Raw genomic sequence first — 26,168 nt, forward strand, 5'->3', positions numbered from 1 at the left:
GCTAGCAAAACAAAAATTATATTTGCAGTTATGCGATTTCTGGAAGGTCGCAAAATGCGACCCATCAGATCCTCTGTCTACTCCTCTGTGCTGGATACCACCAATAAGTGGCATGGAATGCGTATGTTGCGTGTGTTGTACAGTGCTGCTAGCTTGTATTTGTGGGTCTTGTCAGGAGTCGCAGGAAATATACCTGGGGTCTCCTAGCGGACACGTCTGTCTTCACACACAAACTTTACCGCATAACCGTCTTGGAAATTGTGGAGCAACGCACCGGTAGCGTATTCAGAGGGCACCACATTGCATCGTGCTCATTGTGGCTGATCACGGTCGGCAGGGGCATGTGACTTCAGCACTTCTGAAGGTTAGATTGCCTAAAGCTGATGAGCTTCACACCGAATAGAGATATCGTCATGATGCGTCATCGTAACACTGCCCTAGGGTGGTACCATGACGCATCTTCACCTATGGACACCGGAACTGTTGTGCGGCACTGATGAGTGCCCCGTCGCTCTGAACTGTCCGTCCCCGCACGTGTGCTACAGAGCTGACGGCCAGCTGCAGCTTACCAGTCCGCCCCCGCACGTGTGTTACAGAGCTGACGGCCAGCTGCAGCTTACCAGTAAGCGAGCTCTGCTGTTTACCGAAATTGATGATGATGGCCGTTCATCAAAAGACGATGTCGAAAAGGTACATATATTTAAAAGAGTCGGCAACCGCATGCCCTCGCCTCACGCGTGGATGCTTGAATGGTGCTGTCCATTGGCAGACTAACACGTGGCAGAACCTGTCTTGACATCGATGGGCGTCGCTTACTGATTTGACCGACGCTAGGACAACGTGGACGTTCAGGCCGTCTCTCAAACTTGAAGTGGCTCCGAGACGCCCAACGCGGAACAACACGGGTGCCGAAAGACGGCTTCTCTTGGCGCTAGGTAGAGCGAAAGAAACTTAACGGTACACACTGCACAATCCTAACCAGCAACGCTCAGTATGTGGCTCCTTCGTGGTGAAAGCGATAGAGCCATCCCTGTCCGGGAGCGAACAGCCAGGAAACTATGATCCTGCGGCGGAGAGGCGGCTGACCAGAAGCCCTTGAGGATCAGCGGGATCAGCTGAGGCTAGGGGGACCTACCACAGATCAACCATCTTTGGCCTCTTCAGCTACCTCCTAGGCATTTTCCTGGTCGGCTCATGGACTCGGGCGGTCCAGCCTGCCGGAGTCAGTTGATCCCGCGTGGCCACCGGATCCGGACCGCCGAGGCTGACTGGGGGACGCTCCAGCTGGTGCCGTCAGTTCCACACGGAACCGCCGGGGCAGAGGAGGGCACGCCAGATGGAGGTCGGGGTTTACAGATGGAGCGCCTGCTCCACGGAGCGTCGCCGGCGGCCGGGTCCGCCCGGGAAGGCCGCCGCTGCCAGCCCCATCTTGTGCTTGGCGGCTTGCGCGGCCGAGAAGCCGCGACCCAGGCCAAAGTCCAGCCCGCGCTTGCTGTGGGGAGCGGACGCCTGTCACAAGTTGGAGGCACCGGTATGGTTAAATTAAGAACAGAGGACGACGTGGCTGTTCGGCATATGTCGAGAACAGGTGTGGTCTTAGCATTTTTCTTGATTACGCTATAGATGAGAATTCCTTAGCATATTTTTCCTTTAAGGTTTACCGCCAAGAAAGCATTAAGTTTTACGTTCCGGTTGTCGAACGCGAAAGGGCACGTTACGATGGAAAAACGCGTGTGTTGTTCAGGTAATGTGGTGTTGCCTAAGCTATCACATATGGTTATGCATGAATCAGATCACTCAGGGAATGAAAAAAATCCTCCGTGTGAAAAAAAATGAAAAAAGCGGAGGGCATCGGTCACCCGAACCGTCTATGAGCATGGCAAGACAGAGCAGCGATGGACAAATCACCCTCGAAAAAGCAATAATCTGAAATTGATGCCATCTTGACGACTTTGTCTAATAGGTCCGTAAAGCTAACGAAGATTTACACCTCTTTCTGCAACGATATCTTAGCCATCTTGGCAAGGCCACGATGCTCGGTCACGCGGCGGCAGAGACATCTATCGGAGCCCTGGCGACCTACCCGGCGTAAACAGACCGCGCCGCGGTACGTTGTCGTGCAGGTGGAAAAACGTGCTTTCGTTAATATCTATGTAGTTCTTACTGGGCCAGACCGATCTCTTCGCCGTCGCTAAGGGCGTGCAGCCGATTGATCAGCTCGCTGACGTAGATATCTTTCTGCAGATTCTCCACATCATCCGCCCAAGATTCCCTGCAGATCGGAGGTCGGCGTTGAACGGACACTCCATGGGATCTACCAGATTGAAGAGATCATTCGGCAACGGGATGCACACCGACGATTTCATGAATATGTTACTCTGCTAGGATAGCATTACATGAACACTTGAAATGCGTGCTATCGTTTTATGTTGCTTGCTGTAATGTAGTACAAGCACAAATGTCATCGATCATAAAAACAATATTATTCCTTATGGCCGTAGATGCACTCTGTGCAACACTCCTTTATCAAAGTTAGGCGCAAGATGAGTAGCGAATAAGCTGAAACAAGTCCGCCCCTTGACTCCCACGCAGCCACACACCTGTGAGACATTACGGCTCCATTAACTAAAACAGGATTTGTGGGTGCAGGGAATGAAATAATCCGCCATACTAAATCATGTTTTAATGCTTCACATTCTTACATTTATTGTCGGTTCTGACTATTCTGTATACAGCTCTGCTTGATGTTTCATTCAGCATTGTCTTTGAAACTCTTTAAAAAGACTATAAGGTAACTTAAAGCATAGCAGCCTCTTCACCCTTTCCATGTCCACATCATGGGTGCAGCCAGTTCTTTTGATGGTCACTCAATGGCTGTTCATCACGATACGTTTAAAGCCCTTTGGCCATATCATGAACAGAAATCTACAATTCCAAACAACAAGTGAGATAAAGAGGGAGTGGGGTGCGAGGACCTGGGACCCGCCTTGCTTTGGCTGTGCCTATGGCTCCCAGTATTTTGCACGGTTCCCTTGATGTACCCAAACCAAGCAGGATCCGTCACTCATTCTTCCAATTCCAATTTTGATGAAGGTATATTCTCTATTTGTGACATAAATGATAATTTTGCAATGATTGCCAGGAACTTTCCTGAAAGACACTTGCGTCACACATTAAGGAGTGCATTACCATCGAGTGCTAAAAGTAGACAGTGATGAGGCAAGCCAAACACGTGAAGCAGGATCAGACTAACTATGGTTTGGTTTTTAAATGAGCCACAACACAACTCTACAGTTATGTTGTTAATAGCTGCTCATAGTAAACTAACACAAATACGAACACTGTAGGTGAACTTGCATTAAACCTCAAACAGAAACTGTTGAACTTCAAGAGAGTGATTATCACGCATGTACCAACATGAGTAAATGGATTGAGCTGAGGGGATCACGCCGCTGTCAGAACGAGACATGAAGCCCGAATTCTGCCAGCTTCTTTTCCTTCCTCACACGCACCGAGCTACCCACCTCTCGGCGTCCTCCTTGTGCATGCTGGCGTTGCTGAAGGACCAGCAGAAGACGAAGCAAACGATGGCAGCAAGCCAGGCGCAGGCGCTATTTACGTTTAGGTGACGAGTCATGAGCCTGAAACGAGAACAGGTCTGGGTCAGGCAAGGGTCAGAGGGCAAGGTCAAGCCAAGATCGGGCCAATGCCGGATGGTGCGGTTGGGTGAGAGTCAGATCGCAAGGCGTGTCACGCTAAACAACTTGTACTTACGTGATGTGCGTTGCGCCCTCCGTGCATAATTATGCTTCATTAGCCAGAGCCGTGTCGTGGCTGTTTGGAAATTTGTTTTTGACACCATGAACATCACCTTTTAAGCAGACCATGTTTGAGCAAGGTTGTTTTGTTATTGTATGAGGGTTAGTAAGGATCAAGGCAACACAATCCACTGGCCAAATCTACGCCGAAGCCGCGCCAGCAGCCCGCCGGTATAAGGCGTACTGGCAAACTGTGCCGCAGTACACCATCCCGCCTCCCGGCCGGGTGAGGGCGCTCAATGACGTGGCGTGACGGCGCACGTGGGCAACCGTCTTCGGTCTGGCCGGGCTGGTGGTCACTGACCCGGGCTGCACCGAACAGAATTCTGTGTGGGCCTGGTTAAGTCCGCCTGGTCACGCAGCAGTGGCTTAGGGCAAGATGACGGCAGCCATTGTGTGTCTACCGTTAGCAGGACAGGCCCTCGAACATGGTCGCCTGGCAGATCTAGAGCCATGGTTTGCTTATTTACGTGTACCCTTTTGGCTTGGTCGAACAGTGTCAAAGATTTGTATACTATAGTTGCCTTTTCGCCGTGCACAAAACTACTAAGGGCTCTGAATCTTAGTTCTGTGGAAATAAGCGAATGCTCTAGTTCATGCATGATGCTGCGGTTAGAGACTGCGGGTCCCGGATATTGTTAGAAAGTTAAAATCTTGTCCTACAACTCTAAAGCTCTACGTGATGCAACATATCGCATTGAGACCGTTTGGATAACGTTGCATGTAACAGCACAACGTATTCCCGGAGAAATTTCGTCAAGGTGAACCTGACTACAGCTCATGACAAAAATCAGCAAATGCAAGACAGAAAAAACGTTAGAGTCAGCATTGAACATGAGCATGACGTGGTAAAAGATAATGTATCACGACATAGGTCGCCGTGCCTGACGGAAATTACTAACCGAGACACCGAGAGAGCAAACGGAAGCTTACTAACTGAGACACTGGTAGAGTAAACGGAAGCCCTGGCTGCTATTGACTAGCATCATTTTTGCTAGCAATCAATATTGCATTAAATAGCTGTTGGCTACCGATTATAGCAAGCTAGCAACGCATACTGTGTCGTACTTGAATTGATTTTTAGACATAACGGCAGCAACACAAAGCGAGCTTTTATCTTCAGAGTTCCGCCTGAAAAGAGCTCAAATGATGCAGCATTTCGGCGTGCTCTGACCGCTGAGAGGTCAGCAGCGTGAGACTCACTCGGTGCTTGTCCGGGGAGGGGATCGCCTCGTGGTCAGCGCTGTGCTGCTCCACCGCCGACTGCGATGCTGGTGCCGCCTCTCCGGCACCTTATATTCAATTCCCCACGAGACAGCGGCAACCAATGGACCAATGGGGCGAGGCCGCGTCCTCAGCCAATCAGAACGTCGCCCGGCCCACGCAAAACCTGACCCGTTCAATTAGACGGGTGATTTCCGAAGGGCTGTCAATGGAATCAAAGGGCTTAACGAGAAATTCCGCTACCAAAACATTGGCTATTACATACGTAAAAGGTTGCGACTTTCACCTAAAACCTTGGTTACATTCGCCTTTTGCAGGAACATTATCTTTATGCAGCAGTCATTGTGCAAAAAGTGGACTGGCATGGACCATATGTGGTTAAATCACCCAGCTTTGTTATTTGAATTACGACAGAAGTTTGAGTCATAGCGTTACGACTAACGAACAAACACAAAACTAGTAACATGCCAGTTCTTGGGAATCAACCGCTTCCTAACAACTGGCATGTCGCCAGTTTTGCGTTTGTTCGGTAGCCGTAACGAGCCGACTTAGCCGACTTAAACGTTTTTTTTTTTTACGTTCGGTAGCCGATTAAAAAAACGTGAAGGAGGAAAGATAAAAGAGTTAAAGACAAAACTTGTGTTTGATATTTTGTAGGCTTAAAAACATTTCGTCGGAGGAACAACTTAACATCCAAAGTTAACGGAAGCCACATTTTGTGACTAGCTCAGAAAGGGTGCACCTACACCAACAATCGTGCTGGGCGATAAGCAATGCAGTTGGGCCACAAGCGTAGAGACTGGAAATTGTCTACATGTTATTAAGAGGTTAACAATGTTTCAAGTAACATGTAATGGCTAGTTTTTTCCAGAAATAACGCAGAATAGTTAACACGCCACCGGGTGGCCAGCTGAATGTCTTGCGCTCGGGCGGGATTTGACACGCTGAGATCTCAGAAAGTAGGATAGATAGAGACATCAATATCACAAGCTGTGTTGGCCTGTACGTGAACCCACTTGTGTCAATATTTCAGGTTCATAGGTCATAACTTTGGGTCAAACAAGGCTCAATAAGTTGAAACTCCAGACTGGTATCCAAAGTGCCCATAACCTAGACACCTGTTCCATGCCAAAGATCACTGGTGCTCATCTAAGGTAAGTGACTTCGTTTCACTTTTCGGTGGTCATTGAGACCACAATCATGCAGAACTACTCAGTTTTTAATTTAAATAAGCGTCAAAGAATACGCTAAGTAGTATGCCTCTAAGGGCAAAATGTCGACCTTGGTCATTTTAGCTCAGTTACCTATCGTGACCTTTAAGAAGTCTATAGAAAATATATGACGTGGTTCATGCTATCAATAAATTCGAAAGGAATACCAGAAACCACTCCCATACGGTAGGCAACAGTATAAAGGCAGGTTGGTTTTGACCTAGGTCTTACCTTTATTTATGACCCTAGGTAACTGAAATTGGGTTATTCAGTTATTGTGTTGCCCAGGAAACTATCTCAGAGAGGTATGGCTTCGTATAAAGCTCCGTTGTTGCATCAGATTGAGCGTTTCCCTAGAAACCCTGCTCGCTTAACCCATGGCCTGAGTTTGAACTGCCGCAGGTCAGCGATCTTAGAAAGCACATATAAATTTTTGTTACCAAACAATCCGCTATTCAGTTGTCTAGAGTCGTGCAAAATTTGGCGCGGCTACGCCCCGCTGTTCGGAAACCATTTTGGAAACACCTTTGAGAGGGGGCCAAATTGATCTCCAACTGGTCGCGTGTTCAAAACCATCTTCACTTCACGTCGAAACAACTGGTCAAAGACAGGAGTCAGGAAATGCTATTTACATCAATATCAAACAGGGGCGGTACCACGGATTTTGAGTTGAATGGGGAGGATTTTCAAGGGGCCTTCTGGACAAAATGGCGCGTTCCCACATTGCCCGAAGCCCTCCATTTAACTGAGGGGTGCTGAGGGCATATGCTCTTCTATTAGTTACATGCATCATATACAAGTTGATAAATTTCGACGATGGGAAAACAACAAAGTGGGACCCTCTTAGCATCCTTCCTCCTCTTATTATCCAGCAAGGGGTCTCAGTAATTTGAAATAGGATCTCTTGATGCATAGAGGAACCTTCTAATCCGGGACAGGATGCTTTCATTTCACGAAGGTGGCCACCATATGAAAAGGGCCACACTACCGGCAAAACAGGTCCGTCCATATTCGGAACCAAGATCATGTGATGCATGGAAGGGGCTTCCTGTTGCAGAAATGAGGCCTTTTGTGTATGATAATGTATCCTGTATGTTATATCCTATACATATCTTGTATATCTTAACTACAACATTGTGCCTTTTTATCTAGAGCATTGGCTACGCCTTTTATAAAGGTGACCTTACGATTCAAAAAGCGGGCCTTTTGATGAAGAAACTGCGTTCCGAGCCCGATGTACTACCGTATAGCTCAGCTATGGGGCCGCCTTGATCTGAATTCTGGTAAACTACGGGCATTTATAATGTCTTTAGCTGGGGATAAAGAAGTCTCCCCAGTTTTTTAAGTTGGACAACATACTTATTCCTCCCCTGCCTGGCGGAAAGGGCAGACAACTGCCCCTCTGGACCAGACTTATTACTCGCTAGCTCAGTTACAGGGGCCTGCTTGATCTGAATCTTGGTAATCCACGGGTATTTGCGATGGCTTTAGTGTGGGAAAAGGGGCCTCCCCAATTTGTTTTGTGTAGGTGGACGGACAAATACATACTTGTGCCCTCCTTGCCTGAAGGCAGGAGAGTTGGGAGGGGACCGCCCCCTCCGCCCGGCTTTGCTGCGCCGCCGCTGTTTTCTGTATTCTTTGACTGAAGCAGAAATCAGAGGCTACCACCCGATGCAGTTCTGCTTGTATTTTGAGGTCAGCAAAATGCAGAAGCCAGACATCAGTTAACTGCATGGAAGAAAACACCCACGCTGTTTTACAAATGCCAATTCGTCCTCTTCTAAGCTCATCGTCAGGGGCGTTGTCGATATTTCTTCATGATTTGTAGCGATATATTGGGGCTTGGCGTCGGTGGAAGCCAGGTCAACACTTGGCATTGATATGGTCGACCCATGTTCGACGGAACTTCACTTATATTATGAATCAGGTAGTGAAAAAGATGATGCAGTTCTGAACACGTTTTCTCACAGCTCATGAGGAAAAAACACTGACGCACGACATTGCAGTTTCCCTCGGCTGCTGGGCGTCGTACGAACGGCTGACACGAAGTGGAGGCCAACAGGAGGTCAAAAATGGTCACCAATTAGAAATCAGTGATTTCCAATGCCTTATGAAATCAATACCTACGCATGGAAGGTGTCCCGGATATAAGGCTTCATTCGTGCAATTATCAGATTGCTATTCGGTGCGGATTAGCATTAACAGCACCACGGAGTTGACGCGATATTGGAATATCTGTTGTTGGCGTCGCTATGGCTGCTGATACATTGATAAGATCAACTTCAAACTTGCACAGGTGAGGGATATACCACAGTAGAACCTTTTTATAGCAAGAATTGTTTATCTGGCTTACGTAAGCATCATTTCCCAACAGATGGTCGTTCTCGGGTGACCCGGATGTTGGCTACTACAGACTACGCCGCTCGGTGATGCAGAGACTGCAACGCCGGGCAACAACCTGTGTGTCTTCAGCAAATGTGCCCCTGCCTGAATCCGGGGGCCTTGCCGGCACAGCGATCCCCTGTTAGGCACTGTGGGTTCCTAATTGCCAGAAAGGCCGTCTTAGGTTAAGGGACCCGACTAGGATAAGAGTCACTTATTCACAGCTGCGGGGTTCTGTCTAGTCTAAGCTGGTCTAGCTCCTGCTTGGAAAATGGGCCCATGCCGTAAGGGAGCTGATTGTTCGGTGTCGGTGGTCTCTAATCAACACAGAGGTGCCCATCGTTCCGTTGGGCCGCGATTGGCACAAGAGGCCCTGTGACTGACTTTAGAGGGCTGGAACCTGCGGACCGTAGTCCCTTAGCACGACCTTAGTCCGACACTTCGGACCATTCGGGCCCTATCATTCTGCCCCTGATCCCCGGTCCCGAGGGTCTCTTCGACCTCGGTACCTCGGGACATGAGCGAGGCGATATGTCCCTGCGCTCCTCTCCCGTCCTGGACTAAAAGGTAAATTTCAGTTAAAGGTGATGGACATATTGAATTTAGAGGCATAAAGTAATTGAGTGTAAAGCATGCTGCTTTACTCAAGAAGTTTCGCGTTCAGAACTGCGCTAATCCCAGAGATCAGTCGTCATGCTTCACCACTATACCTCTGCAGTCATTGTGTTCTACCATCACTAGCACGTCACTGCCGAAGGCTATTAATTTTAGCGGCAACCCGATGAAGTGCATGTCACCAGTTGCAGCTTTTTCGCTCAACCGCTTTCGGCTTTCACTATCCGCAGAACAGGTAACAGTGCTTATTTCTAGTGTTTTGCTTGTGCCGTATGCACGCGTTTATGATTATCGTTGCACGAGTGAACATGCACACCATCTTTAGGATCGACTTGGGTCTATCGACACATATGCTGGATGGATTTTCAAACTGCACTGTCCTGTTACGTAACATATAATTTGTATCACGGCGGGACTGTGTCGTTGCATTCATTATCTATGTGCCTCCAGTAGACGCAGTGTAGCAATGGTCGCGATTGAAGGTGGGCGCTAGGCTCAAAATATTTTACTGAAGACAAACCCGGTTTAGCACACCGCAGTCGTGCGAACTTCCATGCACGAAATAAAACAGGCTCACTTTTCTTGATTTGCGTAGCTTTACTTTCCTAACACGACTTTTTCCACGCACATGCATTGATACACGTAATATACTTGATAAGGGGAGGGACACATGTTGCTGGGGGCACCACGTAGGTAAGTCCCGGTACAGCAGTAGTAGGAAGGTTCAGTGACCAAAATGCACACCGAGGCTGAGGACGGAGCTACAACCGTTCACCTCGAGCAAGTGAGGCCAGGTTCACACCATGACCTAGAGGACATCATGCCGGCCACAGACCATCGCCGTGTTCCACCCGCGCACAAAGATCGCACGGCTGCCAGCGACTGGCAGCTCGGGACCATGCGGCATGCTTCGGCGTTCCACGATCATCCCGCTCCGTGGCTTCGCCTAAGGTAGCGCACATTTAGCTGCGCGCTGACACTAACGGACTTGTGCAACGCGGGCAGTGCATGCAAGCTGGCAAAGCCCTGATAACACAACGGGGCTTGTGGAGGTGTGGAAAGGAAAACCGGGACTTGTAAATCTGTGAAGAGGAACAAGAAGTTGCGTTAAACGGACTGCTCACCCAGCCAGTAAGGACTCATTTCTCACTGGGGTAGTAACACCGGATCAAAACTGCCGGCATCGCTGCAAGCAAATGTGTCCGGCGATGTGACAAGGTCAGGGGGTGCGTCGTGACTCCCCGGTAGGTCAATGTGTACAGCTGTGAAGCCATCACACGAATTTGAGGGCGCATTATGACATTCTTCAGGCCTCCGTGGCGCAATTGGTTAGCGCGTTCGGCTGTTAACCGAAAGGTTGGTGGTTCGAGCCCACCCGGGGGCGATCCCTGCAGGTCGGTTTTGGCCAGTCACCTGCAAGATGCTTTCATTGGAGACGAAGGTCACGCTTCCTGTCAGTGCCGTACTTAGCTCGCGTTAAAAATCGTCACCGCGTTGAAAAAAACGTGATATCGTCGCAGGGAGCTCTTCCCGCTGCAACAATCAAGGACTGGGCATGCTGGTTTTAACTACAGGCTTCATCGGTGGAACTATATAAAAACGCAATGGACTGCATAGTAAGTAGAGTCACAGCATCATTGTTTCGAAAACATGACAATTAAATGCGGAGCTACATGTTGAGAATTGTGCCCAGCATCTCAGCAATCATCCTTATATCACTATGCTTTACCGACATACCCCTGCATACCCCTGCATTGCTGGAAGGACAAGTGCCCGCGATAGATTTTATGGACACCGCTGCGCACCTCCATGTCACCGCCGACGGCAGGCTGCCCATTTTCAGCCAGCAGTCAGGCAGAGTATGCGTCCTCTGTGCCATTAAATGCAGGTCTTTGACTCTAGCACTTCCGGCTTTCATGTCTATTAATCTGGATGCGTGTACAGCCCATTCTCACCAGAATCAAGAACACAAGCGCGCATGCCACGCCTTTTTTAATCGATTTAGTTTATCGCCACACCCTCCCTCCCCCCCCCCCCCTAGGCTCAAGAACTTCGCTTTTCATGTCATGCCAGATGTCATATCAGTGGTGTGAGCAGGGATTTGGACATTTGAGATCATGCCCCACCCCCTTGAACTTGGCGCCACGACTAGACTTTTTGGCAGTTTAAGACGTTAGTAAGGCTCCTAAGATACAAAACGCCCCGAGGTATCAAAACGGAGCCCTTAGCCTCCAACTTTATCAGGATTGAAAAGCAGGGCCTCTGCGGCGACAAAAAAAAATACAAAAAAGGCTCCCTTTGGCTGTCCCTTTTGCTGAAAATGTCTCTACTACCCGACAGTGTCCCATCCCGAGTAAAATCCTGACTACACCACCGTGCTGCGAGCTGTGTAATCTATATCACTGCGGATTGTGTGGCTGCAGATAATGCCCAGTTACGCGCAGCTGTGCTCGGAATACCCCAAGTGACCAATATATACACACCGACGACGAGAATGGGCCTGAATAGTTCACATTGACCATTTGATAACGCCAGTTTTGAGATGAAGCCCCAGGGGCATGCAACGTCGGCCATGGACATCACCGTCTTGCGACCACGCGCAGAGATCATACACCTACCAGCAACTGGTAGCCTGGGCTCAAGCAGTGCACTAAAGCGTTCCACGAACAAACTTATACTGTAGCGATACGCACAGGGTCCCTCCCCGGCCTCGCTCAAAAAGCAGACGAGCACTGCCACCGCTCACATGTGCGGGCAGGTGCGTATATCACACCAGACAAGGCCCTATATATGGCATCGCGGCCAGGCAGCGTGCACAGCTGTGATGTCATCGCAAGATTTTTTGCTCGGTTGCAAGCTTGCAAGGGCCTCCGTGGCGCAATTGGTTAGCGCGTTCGGCTGTTAACCGAAAGGTTGGTGGTTCGAGCCCACCCGGGGGCGGCCCCCACCGGTCAGTTTTGAGGAACTGGCATGCAAGACGCTATATTTGCCGACGGTTTCCTCACAACCAATCGATACCGTGCGCTCTCTTGCCAAAAACTAATACTGATGCGAAGCCTTGACGTCTCATTGTCGCAGGGGCTCGCCTTCCCACTGGGATCATAACTGTGCAAATAAGAAGGAGCGCCAGCACCCCGTCCCAAAGAAACTTCATTTCATGAGCACCGTCTCGCGCAGACAGAGACCCGAGGGATGAGCTCTTGCCCTTGCGCGCCCGAATTTCTCCGCAGATGTTTTATTTTTACATACATGCAGAATGAATCAGAAAATTCATTGATCAATAAGCACACTTCGGATAAGGTTGGGACATTAGGATCGTTCACATCAAACAGAGCGGGGGGGGGGGGGCGGGGCCAGTTCGATCCGATTCCCCTCCAGCTGGGCCGAGCTGGCAGTTGCCGGCAGGTGTACGGTTTTTGTGCGTAGTCGAAACATGGCGACGATCTGTGGGCGGCCTGATGTCCTCCAGGCCACAGCGTGAAGCTGATCTGTTCAGCTGTTTGATGTGAGCGATCGTGCGGCACCCTCCTCATTCTCGGTGTGCTTATTGTTCAATGGATTTTCTGATTACATCTGCATCAATATATATATATATATATATATATATATATATATATATATATATATATATATATATAAATACACATGGATAGAACCGCAGCAGCACTATCCGTCATGCCAGAAATCACGCGGTGTATAACAGAACAGTGCAGTTCGTAAGCCTATCTTGGATGTCCGGTAAGTGTATCGAAAGAAGGCATGAGATATGCACTCGGGAGGGGATGGCGATGAACGTGTGCATTGTGCACATACAAAAAAGTGCACATCGTAAGTATCATGACCTGTTATGCACACCTTGAAAGTCGAAATTGTTAGTTAAAAAGCACACATTTATTGATGCCAAGAACGCATCTTTAATCCAGTTGCTTGTTGACACTGATGTCCTTGTCGCGGGCATTGACGCGTTAGTGGTGGCGCGGAGCTATTGCAGGGTACGTTGGTGAAGCATGATGGCAGGCCTTGGAGCTATACAAAATTATATGCACGCAACTTTGCGTATAAAGAAGCAAGTTTTACGATCCGATAGCTTTCTAGTCTTGATTTGTTATATCCATCGCGTTCATTTCCAGTCGCATCCAACCTGCCAAGTAACAGGGAGTCAAGAGTTTGTGGAGAACTTTGGGCTCGCAAGGGCAGGAGCATAACCCTTGGGTCTTTGTATATGCGGAACAGTGTTCATGAAATTAAGCTTGCTCTGAGCGGATTGCTGGCGCTCACTATCCGTACGATTATGATCCCAGCGGGAAAGCCAACCCCTTTGATGATGAGACGTCAAGGCTTCGCGCGTCAGTTGGTTTTGAGACCCCCCGTCGGCAACTAAAGCACTTTGCATGCCAGTTCCTCAAAACTGACGGCACGGGTCGCCCCCGGGTGGGCTCGAACCACCAACCTTTCGGTTAACAGCCGAACGCGCTAACCAATTGCGCCACGGAGGCCCACGAAAACACAGAGACAGGCAAAAAAACCTGCGATGGCATCACAGCTGTGCCCGCCGACCGGTGCAGAAGCGATGACGCATCTCCTGATCCTGGCACACCGCCAGACACGTGGTCCCCGCAGCCGAGCCTGCCAAGTAGGCCCGCAGCCAAGACGGCCAACTTTCTCCGACTTTGCCACCACCAGCGGAAAAGGCCCTCTGGTAAAAAAACCCTTGCCTCACAAGTCCCGGTGCAATATATATATATATATATATATATATATATATATATATATATATATATATATATATAGCCTTGTCTGGTGTGATGTACGCCCCTGGTTGCACATGTGGGCGTTGACGGTGCTCAGGGAGGCATCTGCTACCTAAGTGAGGCCGGGGAGGGATCCTGTGCGTCTCGCTACCGTAAAAGTCTGCTCGCGGAACGCTTCAGTGCACCGCTTGAGCCCAGGCTGCCATATGCTGGCAGGTGTATGATCTCTGCACATGGTCGCAACCTGATGATGTCCATGGCCAATCTCGCATGCCCCCCGGGGCTTCACCTCAAACTGGCGTTATCAAATTATTATGATGAACGATTTCCGGTCCATTCTCGTCGTCGGCGTGTACATTCGTCACTAGGGGTGTTCCGAGCTCAGCTGCGCGTAAACGTGGCTATTATCTACAGCAACACAATCCGCAGTGATAAAGATTACACAACTCGTAGCACAGTGGTCTAGCCAGGACTTCACTCGGGGGTGGGACACTGTCGGGTAGTAGAGACCCTTCAGCCAGATGGACAGCCATAGGGAGCCTTTCGATCAGTTTTCTTTGTCGCTATGCTTTTTGATTGTGGTGAACTTCAAGGCCCTGGATTCTGTCATGCCTTGAGGCGTTTTATCTCTTAGGAGCCCTACGAATGTCTTAAATTGTCAAAAAGTCTGGCGGTAGCGCCAACTCCAGAGGGAAGGGGCATTGCCCCAAATGCCCAAACCCCTGCCCACGCCAATGGCATGACATCTGACAGGTCATGGAAAGGGAAGTTTCCGAGCCTATTGAGTGTGTGTGCGTATGTGCGTGCGTGGCGATTATGTGAAATCTTTTAAAAAAAGGCGTGGCATGCACCATTGTGTCAGTGATAATGGTGAGAATAGGCTGTACACACATCCAGAGAAGTAGACATGAAAGCCAGAAGTATTGGAGTCAAAGACTTTGCATTTAATGGTACAATGGACGCATACTCTGCCCGATTGCTGGCTGAAAGTGGGCAGCCTCCCGTCAGCGGTGGCATGGAGGTGAACAACTGTGTCCATGAAATCTATCGCCGGCACTTGTCCTGCCAGCAATACAGGGTATGTCGGTACAGCATGATAATAACAAGATCGTTTATATATAGATCACAAGACCATAGACCATAAATCACATATATATATATATATATATATATATATATATAGATATATATATATATATATATATATATATATATAGATCATAAGAGCTTATATACATAATAGCAAGATCAACAAACCTTGATGCTGAGCGCAATTTTCAACAAGCAACGTCGCATCTAATTATCATGTTTACGGAACTTATGGAACAAGAATGCGGCCATCTTAGCTTGGTAGCGTCCACCGCGTTCATATATAGTTCCACCGATGTGGCCTGTAGCTGAAGCCTAGCATGCTCAGTCCTTGGTTATTGCAGACGGAAGAGTTGCATGCGAAGATATGACGTCATTCTTCGACCGCGGTGTTGATTTTTAACGCGAGCTAAGTACGGCACTGACAGGAAGCGCGACTCTCGTCTCCACTGAAAGCATCTTGCAGGTCATTGGTCAAAACTGACCTGCAAGGGTCGCCCCCGGGTGGGCTCGAACCACCAACCTTTCGGTTAACAGCCGAACGCGCTAACCAATTGCGCCACGGAGGCCTGGGGACTGTTGAAACAGGCCCTCAAATCCGTGCGATGGCTTCACAGCTGTACACATTGACATGCCGGGAAATCATGACGCATCTCCTGACTCTATCATATTGATGGACACGTTGGCTTGCAGCGATGCCGGCCGTTTTGACCCGGCCTTACTACACCAGTGAGAAACGAGTCTTTGCTGGCTCGGTGAGCAATCCGTTTAACGCAGCTTCTTGTTCATCTTCACAGACTCACAAGTCCCGGTTTTCCTCTTCACGGCTCCGCAAGTCCCGGCGTGTTATAAGGGCTTTGCCAGATTGGATACATTGTCTGGGTTGCACAAGTCCGTCAGTGACAGTGCGCAGCTGAATATGCGCTACTTTAGGCGAAGTCACAAGTCAAGAAGTCAAGTCTCCATCATCAGCCTCGGTGTGCATTTTGGTCACTGGACTTTCCCAATACTGCTGCACGGGGACGTACGCATGTGGTGCTCCCCCCCCCCTCAGGAGCATGTGGCCCTCGCCTTATCAAATGCATTGCGTGTATCAATGTATTTGCGTAAATTCGGGCTGAAATTCAAAAAATCCGTTGGGCAAGTAAAGCTACACGAATCAAGAAAGGTGAATTTGCTTTACTTCATGAATGGAAGTTCGCACGCCTGCGGTGCGCTAAACCGGGTTTCCAATGAATTGTTTTGGGCCTAGCACCCACCTTCCATCGCGACTATGGCGTACAATCCGGCTGCTGGAGGTGCCTGGATATTGAATGCAATGACACCGTCCCATCGTGATATCAATTATGGGGTACGTAACAGGACAGTGCAGTTTGCAAATCTATCCGGTATATGTGTCGATAAGCCCAAGTCAATCCGAAAGAGGGCGTGCATGTTCACTCGTGTATCGATGGTGATCAATATGTGCATGCGGCGCATGCAAAAAGTAGAAATAAGCATTGTTACCAGTTCTGCGGATAGTGAGGGCCAAAAGCAGTTGAGTGAAGACACTGTAATTGGTGGCATGCACCTCATCCGGTTGCCGCTGAAATTAGCAGCCTTCGGCAGTGACGTGGTAGCGTTGGTAGTACGCAATAATCGCAGAGGTATGATGAAGAAGTATGACGACTGATCTCATGGCTTAGCGCAATTTTGAACGAAAAACTTTCTGAATAAAGCAGCATGTTTTTTACACCCAATTACTTTGCCTCTAGATTGATCATGTCCATCACCTTTTACTCAAATTTAACCCTTTGGTCTAGGGCGGGGAGGAGCGTGGTGGCATGTAGCACGTCATGGTCCCGTCCCTAAGCCCTGAAGTCAAAGGGCCCCTCAGGGCTGGCGATCAGGAGCCCGATGATAAGGCCTGTATGGTCTGAAGTGCCGGATTTAGGCCGCATTAAGGGACCACGATCCGCAGGACCCGGTCCTCTAAAGTCAGTCACAGGGCCTCTTTTGCCAACCGCAGCCCAATGGAACGATGGGCACCTATGTGTTGATTAGGGACCACCAACACCGAACCGTCAGCTCCCTTGCGACATGGGCACATTTTCCAAGCAGAAGCTAGCCCAGGGCCCCGCAATTGTGAATAACGGACTCTTATGCTAGTCGGGCCCCTGAACCTAAGACGGTCTCTCTCACGATCAGAGACCCAAAGTGCCTAACAGGGGATCCTGTGCCAGCAAGGCACCCGGAGTCGAGCGGGGGCACATTTACTGAACAGAGACAGGGAGTTGCCTGGCGTTGTAGTCTCTGTATCACCGAGCGGCGTGGTCTGTCGTAGCCAACATTCAGGGCACGCGAGAACGACCATCTATTGGGGAATGATGCTTACGTAAACGAGAAAAACAGTTGTTGCTATTAAAAGGTTCTATTGTGGCATATCTTTTACCTGTGCAAGTTTGAAATTCATCCTAGCAATGTGTCAGCAGGCATAGCGAAACCAACAACAGAGATTCCAACGTTACGCCAAATCCGTGGTGCTGTTAATGCTAATCCTTACCCAATATCAATCTGGCAGATGTACGGATGAAACATTATATTTGGAACGCATTCGAAGCGCAGGTATTGATTTTATAAAGCACTGAAAATTGCTGCTGTCTGATTTGTAGCCATTTTTGACCTCCCGTTGGCCGCCATTTCGTGTCAGCCGTCGGTACGACGCCCCGCAGCCGAGGGAAACTGTGACGTCGTACGTCAGTGCTTTTTTCCTGAGCTGTGAGCACACGTGTTTAGGACTGCTTCATCCTTTTTCACTACTTGATTCATAAGAAAATTGAAGTTCCGTCGAACATGGGCCGGCTGTATTAGTGCCAAGTGTTGACCTGGCTTCCACTGACGCCAAGCCACAATATATGTGTAGAAATCATGAAGAAAATTCGACAATGTTCCTGGCAATTTTTTTAGAAGAGGGCGAATGAGCCCCTGTAAAATCAGCGTGGGTGTTTTATTCGATGCAGTTATCTAATTTCTGGTGTCCTCATTTTGTTGGCTTCAAAATGCAAGCAGAATTGCATCGGGTGATAGCCTCTGATTTCTGTTTCAGTTAAAGAATGCGGAAAACAGTAGCGCCCCGGGCGCAGTTGCCTTCATTCTTCCGGCAGGCAGGGGTATATGTATCTCGTCCAGGTTAAAAAAAAACTGGGGAGACCTCTTTATCCCAAGCTTAAGGCATTGTAACTGCCCGTAGATTACCAGAATTCATATCAAGGCGGCCCCGTAACTGAGCTAGATAGTGATACATCGGGCTTAGAACACATTTTCTACATCAAGAGGCCCGTTTTCTGAATCATAAGGTCACCTTCATAAATAACGCAGCCAATGCTCTCGATCAAAAAGCACAATATCATATTTACAATATGCAAAATGTATACAGGTTATAATATACAGGATACGTTATCAAGATGTAAATGGCCTCATTTCTGGAACAGGAGGTCCCTCCCATGTATGAGGTGACCGTGGCTCCGAATAAGGATAGGCCTGTTTTGGGATGGAGTAGCCCTTTGGCTAGATTTGGTAGCCACCTTCATGTAATGGAAGCGTGTTGCTCTGGATTAGAAGGCTCCCTTTTAGTCAAGAGGCTCTGTTTTAAGTTGCCGAGACCTCTCCCTGAATAATAATCAGAAGCATGATAAGAGTGTCCCACTTTGTTGTTTTCCCATTGTCGAAATATATTGACTTTTACATGATGCAGGTAGTTGTGTGATAAAGAAGCATACGCCCTCGGTACTGTTTACTTGAATGGAGGACATTGGACACCGTGGGGACGCTTCATTTTGTCCAGAAGGCCCCTTTAAAACCCTATTTCCCAAAACTCAAAATTGTTTGTACCACCCCTGGTTGAAGTTGATGTTCAATAGCATTCTCTTATTCCTGTCCTCCACAAGGCCTTTCGATGCGAGGCGCAGATGTTGTCCTTAAGCAAGCGCTCGAGTGGGGTTCAATTTGATCCGTGCTCGAAGGTGTTTCCAAAATGATTTCTGAACGGCGCGGCGTAGCCGGGCCCAATTTTGCACGGCTGAAAACAACTGAATAGCGAATTGTTTCGCATCAAAAATTTGCATTCACTTTTAAAGATTGCTGAGCCACGGCAGTTCAAACCCAGGCTATTGATTCAGCGAACAGGGTTTCTAGGGAAACGTTCAATCTGATGCAACAACGGAGTTTTATGCGGAGCCAAGCCTCTCTGAGCTAGTTTCCTAGGCATCACAATAATTTAATTAGCAAATTACATGCACCTAGGGTCATGCATGAAGGTTAGACCTAAGTCAAAACCAGCTTGTTTTACCACTCTTTCTTACTGTATGAAGCATTTTCTGGTACTCATTTCGAATTGATTGATGACAGGAATTGTATTTTACAACTTCCATAGGCTTCCTAAAGGTCAGGGTACGTCACTGACCTAAAATGACCAAGGTCAGCGTTTTTCTGTCAGGAACATACCGCGTAGCGCATTCTGAGACACTTATTTAATTGAAAAACTAAGCAGCTCTGCATGATTGTGGTCATCATGACCTCCAAAAGGTGAAACAACGTCAATGGCCTTAAACGAGCACCAGTGATGTTTTGCTTGGAACGGGTATCTAGGTCATGGGGCACTTTTTGACATCAATCTGGATTTTGAAGTTGCTTGACCTTATTTGACCTGAAATTTATGACCTAAGAACGCCAAATTTTGACACCAGTGAGTTCACATAGAGGCCATCACACCTTGTGAATTTAGTGTTCATAGCTTCCTTAACTTCTGAGATTTCAGTGGTCAAATTGACCCCGCCCGAGCGAAAGGTATTTAACTGGTCACCCGGGCGCGTGTTAAGTATTATGCAATATGCTTTTTTTTAGAAAACTAGCCATCGCATGTTACTTGGAATATTGTCAGCATTTTCATAGCGTTTCCACAATTTCTAGTCCATACACATGTGGCTTAATTGCAATGTTTATCGCCCAGCACCATTGTTGGTGCAATGAGCCATATATCGCGCACTGGCACAGCAAAATGAACAGAATAGCAAAGTAGCATACCTTTTCATTTCAGCAAAACCATTTTAGGTTGTAAAAGTGGCAAGGGAGTTAAGGATGGGATGACAACGATGGTGACAACGGGGTAGTGGGTGAGTATATATGGGGTGAAGCTGATTTACCCAGAATGGAAATATGTTCTGGCCTGAACATGTCCTGTATGGCCTGGCCTGAACATGTGAGCCTTAACATGTCCATTTACATGTAATGGTGCCTCCAACCCCCATTATTGCGGGGGTGGGGACGTTTCGGACAAATCATGATCACTTGTTATATCCGGTCACGCAGATATATAATCCTTCCGGTTTCCTCGAGACGTTAGACTCCGTCTCGCTCTTCCTGGCGTATGATGTGAAATTTCAGTTGTTTAATATGCATTTGGATCTAACGTCAATCAGCGGCTTTTCAGCTGATTTGCTGACCCATGACACCCAAAAGTCAAGAAAGTTCGATTATTTTGCACGACCTCCTATGACGCGATGCGTCATATGATGTCATGCAATGCACATATGCTAAAAAATTAGCTGTGTAGTGTCTGGCCATGTCGGGTTACGTGGGTGTTATGGACAACCGGGTCAGGCCACAACAGGCAAAGGTGTCAGATCGTAAGGATGAGAGCATGTAAACGAGACATCATCATCAGCGTGAAGTTAGGATCAAGAGAGGTTCCATGGTCCAAGTGAATCAAGTGATTCTGATCTTATTGCACCGGGATCAAGTGAGGCTAGTGTCCTCCGATGATTTTTTTTTTACCTAAAATAGCTCCTTGGTTACTATTTGCATGCATATTTGCTCCCTGGTTACCATCTGTAATTTATAGCATGATTATTCACATCATTTTCACCGGAAAGGGTGCTTTCCGGCAGAGAAATTCACTGAACCAATTCGTTAGCATTTTGCTAATGTTTAACTGTTAGACACGCTTTAGTAGGTTTAAGATGGACTTGACTTCGTCCCACGTTACGTCTTTTGATGTGCAAGACAAATAAAGACTATGGTGCTGTTACCATGGCGTGTGCTGTTGTCGTAGTGACTATGAATGTCCCGATTTCGAATATTCTGACCCTCCTTCAGGTCGTTTTCATGACCTGAGAGGTAATCAAATAGCCGAAAACAAAAAAAAACAGATATAACTGAAGGGTTTATATGAGATGCACCAGGGTAACTCTGACCGCATTGTTCTATCTGTCTTAGTTTTATATCGGTCAATATATGCTGATATGGACCCCTCGCTATTGGCGAGGTCAGGAAGCCCAGGAGGGCATGACCTAAAATGTACGCCTATCACGAATGCATATTTCGTCTTCGCTCCGAATATATTTCATTATGGTTGGAATCCCGTTTTGCAACCAGCCCACCCAAGGCAAGCAAGTTAACTCTTAATTTAGCATCTTAATTCCAATAAGATTATTGTCATCCATGACAGATTTCTAACAACTGACATGGTGTTACTTTTAGGTGTCAGCGTTAGGCGTAGCGCTATGACTCAAACTGCTCCCGCAATTCAGATCCCATACTGAGTGTTATCCTCACATGTCATCAATGCCCGGACCGATTTTTGCAGAACTGCTGTTGCATTAAGAGAACAAAAGAGAGGAGAAGAGAAGAAAACATAACAAACCTATCAAAAGCAGGGCCAATTCGCATTGCTCTACGCATGTGTCTAAAATCATTGCTCTGCTAGATCTCTGTTTATTCCCTTTAGTCTCTTGTTGAACCTTTGATTTCAACAGTAACCGTTCGGAAATCACCCGCCTAATTGAACGGGTCAGGTTTCGCGTGGGCCGGGCGCTGTCCTGATTGGCTGAGGGAGCGGCCTCGCCCCATTGGTCCATTGGTCGCCGCTTTCTCGTGGGGAATTGAATATAAGGTGCCGGAGAGGCGGCACCAGCATCGCAGTCGGCGGTGGAGCAGCACAGCGGCGACCACGAGGCGATCTCCTCCCGGGACAAGCACCGAGTGAGTCTCACGCCGCTGACCATCAGCAGACAGAACACGCTGAAATGCTGCCATATTTGAGCCCATCTCAGATGAAAATGTGCTGGTAGACGTCCGTCAAGTGCTGCTGTGACTACGCCTGAAAGACCAGTTACAGCGCCTAACAGTAGACGTTTGCTATGGTCAAAAACAAGTGCATACAGCCGTTAAGTGAGTACCGGACGCAGACGCCGTAAATGCTTAGCCCATTGTCACCATCATTGAGCTCTTGATGGCAACTGCCATAATAATGTTCCTGGTCAACAATCACCAACGTGTTCATGTATATGTCCCCTCAAAGGGATATTGGTCATTACCACAAAATGCAATGACTGTGCCGTCAAATATTACGTTTACTGAATGCTGTTCACGTGCAGTGCTGACTATGCGTTTTACATTGCTCTGAATGTGCTTATTTTGTCTGTCATTCACTCTTGTCAAATCTCGGAAAGCGTCAACAATATCTGTGCTGCATCTTACCACATGTATGTCAGATACCTGTATGTAACTTGGTGCATTTCGCAAATGGCGTGCAAAGAACGGCAAGAAATTCACCAAGTAAACAATACGACCGCCACCTTATGCAAAGTAAAGAGCTGTTGTTTTGGTCGTCATATGAATGAGGGTGGGGGCTTTTAGCAGCGTTCTGCATCAGCATGAATTTGCATGAGTTTGCCTAGGCCTTGATATTTTCAATGATATGCACAACAATCTCTGACGCTGTTTACCCAAGCAAAATTGATGTACGCATTTGCAATCAGTGTCCGAGATTGACCTGGAAGCAGCCTGTGACCTTCCGTTCTGGTCTGGTTGGTGGTCCGTGTTCCATGGTTTGCGATCGAGTCTTTCATCCGGAGACCATGATCGAGGGTTTGTCCTGTTAACGACAGACAGACCGCAGTCACCACACCGGTCATCTTGCCCCGGGCCACTGCTGCGTGACCAGGCGGACTTAACCAGGCTCACACAGAGTTCTATTCAGTTCAGCCCGGCTCAGTGACCACCAGCCTGTCCCTGACCGACGACGGTCGCCCACGTGCCGGTCACTGAACGCTCACATCGGGCCAGGAGGCGGCCTGGTGTACTGCGGTACAGTCTACCAGCCCGGCTTCCACCGGCGGGTTGCTGGTGCAGCCTCGGAGCAGATTTGGCTGGTGGAAAATATTGGCTGGGACCGTGCTAAACCCCGCACAATAACAGTAGAATCTTAATTCAACCTGGTCCGCTTAAATCATTCCTGCCATGAACAAATCAACAACATCACAACATACCCCTTACGCACGATTCTGACAACGTTGGGACGCATCATACAGGACATAAGTGCAAGTTCTCTGACATGATGCACGTTGTGATCTGGCCCTCATCTTATCGCATTACCTGATATTGGCCCAGTGATGATATGGCTGTCTCTTGACCCTTGTCTTGACTTTGATCTGACCTGGTTTCAGAGCCATGACTCACCACGTGTCTACAATTAGCGTCTGCGCCTGGCTGGCAGCCATTGTCTGCTTCGTCTTCAGCTTGTCTTCCTGCAGCGCCGCCAGCGTGCAAATGGAGGACACTGGGAGGTGGGCAGCTTTGAACGCGCGGGGAGAAAAGAACAGCTGAGAGAGATCGGGCTTCATGTCTTGTTTTGAAAAGCAGAGAACTGTTCTACCACCATAGGGCTTCACTATGATCAATGCGTTTGTTCGTGGTGCTACACTTTTCGCAACGGATCTTTTACGTGTCATCTTTTTTTGTATTTAAAATGAACAGTTGAATAATCATAACTAAAATTTGGTGCAGTGGCCCAGCTAAAGCAGTCGGTGGCTGGTTCACCACATAAGCTTTTGATATTTGCATTGATATGTAACACGAGGACCGTATATTGGGTACAAGCCCTGTTTTACGACAACCTGCACCCGGCAGGAAATCTTGGGCGGACGTCGTGGACAACTTGCAGAACGACCCCTACGTCAGCGAGCTGGTCAATCGGCTGCGCGCGCTCAACGATGCAGAAGAGGCTAATCTGGCCCAGTACGAACTAGATAGATATTTCCGAGAACACGTGCCGTTTTTCCATCTGTACAACAAAGTGCCGGCCGCGCCTACTGCGGCGCGGTCCGTTTACGCCGGGTAGGTCACCAGGGCTCCAATAGATGTCGCTGCCTGCCGCTTGGCTGTTCGTGCATTGTAGCCTGGCCAAGAGAGGACATCATTGTAGAGAACGTTGCCATTCTACCTTGTTTTTACCAACCTGCCCGGCTAAATGCGCTGAACTGCAATCAGCTAATCGTTTTTTGAAATATGTTTTGTCCACCTACTTATCATCCTTCTCTTTGCATATGACGAATGATACTGTGCTGTTGCGGCCTAACGTTCTACCTTCTACGATTACCAGATGGTTTTAAGTTATGCTTAGAATATGTGGTAGTTCATTCAACGTCTCACGGCCTGTTTGGTACGCTTTTTTAATAGTCGCGTTTTACTCCGCTTTTGGCAGATAATGCATGGGAACTTTCCACTCTGTTTCTGCGCCAACCTCACACGTGATAACTATACGAATATATATCTTACGAATCAATTCAGAGAAATGCAAACTGCATGCTTAAAATCAAAATCTGTCGGTACACCGCGTCCCTGGTTCGCAGCTCAAACCACTGCGACTCATGTTACCTCCGACCGGCGTCCGTTTCCCACAGCAAGCGCGGACTGGACTTCGGCCTGGGCCGCGGCTTCTCGGCCACGCAAGCGGCCAAGCATAAGATGGGCCTGGCAGCGGCGGCCTTCCCGGGCGGACCCGGCCGCCGGCGACGCTCCGTCGAGTAAACGCTCCATCTGTAAACCAGACCTCCATCTGGCGTGCTCTCCTCTGCCCCAGCGGCTCCGTGTGAAGCTGCCATTGCCAACTGAAGCGTCAACCAGCCGGCCTCGGCGGTCTGGATCCGGTGGTCACGCGGGGTCAGCTGACTCCGGCGGGCCGGGCCGCTTCGGTTCCGTGAGCCGACCAGGAAAACACGTTGGAGGCTGCTGAAGAGGCTGTAGGTAGCCTGATCTGCAGTGGGACGCCTGAGCCTCAGCTTATCCCACAGGATCAGCTGATCCCACTGATCCTCACAGCTGCTGGCCAGTCACCTCTCCGCCACCGGCTGATACTGTGCTGGTTGTTCGCTCACGGACGGGGGCGGTCTTGTCGTTCTCATACCGGGGTCACATACGGACCTGTTGGTTTAGTCACATATGGGGAGCTGAGGGAGCATGCCATCTTTGTTGTATGTGTTACTTATTGTTGGATAAAACACGTCCTATTTGACTGGTAATCCTAGTTTTCTCGAAATCCTTTCGAATGGCTTAGAATTCCGATTTGACATCGCTACTACGACAGGAAAACTATCTTTGGACTCCCTGCTCATTATTGCAAAGGCAATACTTTTCACTTCCTTGCTTTTTCCAACGAGTATATTCTGTGATGTGTGCAATACAACAATTCGTGAAAGTGCTTGTGAAACGCATCATCTGAAAACTCTGAACACCCCTTAAGAGACGATATATACAAACATGAGGCTACTACCACAGGAATTCAACGAAATGTGATAATATGGATTTCATTTCGTTCCAATGGCGTTAAGCACAGCGTCCCTCTTCGAGCGTATTTTGGCTTTATGGAACGGACATATCACATGGTCTATGGTGACGCACTGGTTCAAACACCATCGAATGCACTTCTCGGTAAATGACCGTCTCCGCCCGCTGAGCCAATCGTCATGGCGACGCGGTTGTTGCGGACTGAGGCCGCATCCACTCAGGGGCTACGCGGTAAAAACCGAGAACACGCTTAGTGTAAGACGAACAAAACTGTTGCGCTTTAATCACGCTATGTGATCCATTTTAACAATGTGAGCGTGTAACGAAGCCGTTGCAAATATGCACGGATATAAGGTACCGAGAAACGCGAACTGTGTTTTAAAACCCTCATAAGAAGTGTTCCGTGGCTCGCTTTAGACGTACGCCGAGTTACTGAACTCGAATTGAGTTTTCTCACTCTGGATGTGTAGCACGAA

General features: G+C 48.4%; 2 protein-coding genes and 4 non-coding genes across 6 annotated transcripts; 3 read left to right on the forward strand and 3 right to left on the reverse strand.

Moving 5' to 3' along the window:
- Window positions 1–1,350: 1,350 nt before the first annotated feature.
- LOC119092478 (diuretic hormone class 2-like) lies at window positions 1,351–3,637 on the reverse strand. Its single transcript, XM_037215440.1, has 3 exons — window positions 3,525–3,637; window positions 2,165–2,272; window positions 1,351–1,492 (listed from the first exon to the last, which is right to left on the reverse strand). Exons 1-3 carry the CDS (start codon window positions 3,635–3,637, stop codon window positions 1,351–1,353), a joined length of 363 nt encoding a protein of 120 aa, XP_037071335.1.
- A 6,923-nt stretch (window positions 3,638–10,560) lies between these two features.
- TRNAN-GUU (transfer RNA asparagine (anticodon GUU)) lies at window positions 10,561–10,634 on the forward strand. The gene has a single exon. It is a non-coding gene; the product is annotated as a tRNA-Asn (tRNA).
- A 1,482-nt stretch (window positions 10,635–12,116) lies between these two features.
- On the forward strand, window positions 12,117–12,190 carry TRNAN-GUU (transfer RNA asparagine (anticodon GUU)). Its single transcript has one exon. It is a non-coding gene; the product is annotated as a tRNA-Asn (tRNA).
- A 1,482-nt stretch (window positions 12,191–13,672) lies between these two features.
- Window positions 13,673–13,746, reverse strand: TRNAN-GUU (transfer RNA asparagine (anticodon GUU)). Its single transcript has one exon. It is a non-coding gene; the product is annotated as a tRNA-Asn (tRNA).
- A 1,839-nt stretch (window positions 13,747–15,585) lies between these two features.
- Window positions 15,586–15,659, reverse strand: TRNAN-GUU (transfer RNA asparagine (anticodon GUU)). Its single transcript has one exon. It is a non-coding gene; the product is annotated as a tRNA-Asn (tRNA).
- A 6,403-nt stretch (window positions 15,660–22,062) lies between these two features.
- Window positions 22,063–25,544, forward strand: LOC119092720 (diuretic hormone class 2). Its single transcript, XM_037215698.1, has 4 exons — window positions 22,063–22,107; window positions 23,574–23,693; window positions 24,037–24,144; window positions 24,810–25,544. Exons 2-4 carry the CDS (start codon window positions 23,578–23,580, stop codon window positions 24,934–24,936), a joined length of 351 nt encoding a protein of 116 aa, XP_037071593.1. The 5' UTR covers window positions 22,063–22,107; window positions 23,574–23,577; the 3' UTR covers window positions 24,937–25,544.
- The last annotated feature ends 624 nt before the right edge of the window (window positions 25,545–26,168 follow it).

This window comes from Pollicipes pollicipes, unplaced genomic scaffold (genome assembly GCF_011947565.3).
Source record: "Pollicipes pollicipes isolate AB1234 unplaced genomic scaffold, Ppol_2.1 Scaffold_3447;HRSCAF=4054_pilon_pilon_pilon, whole genome shotgun sequence".
NCBI lineage: Eukaryota > Metazoa > Arthropoda > Thecostraca > Pollicipedomorpha > Pollicipedidae > Pollicipes > Pollicipes pollicipes.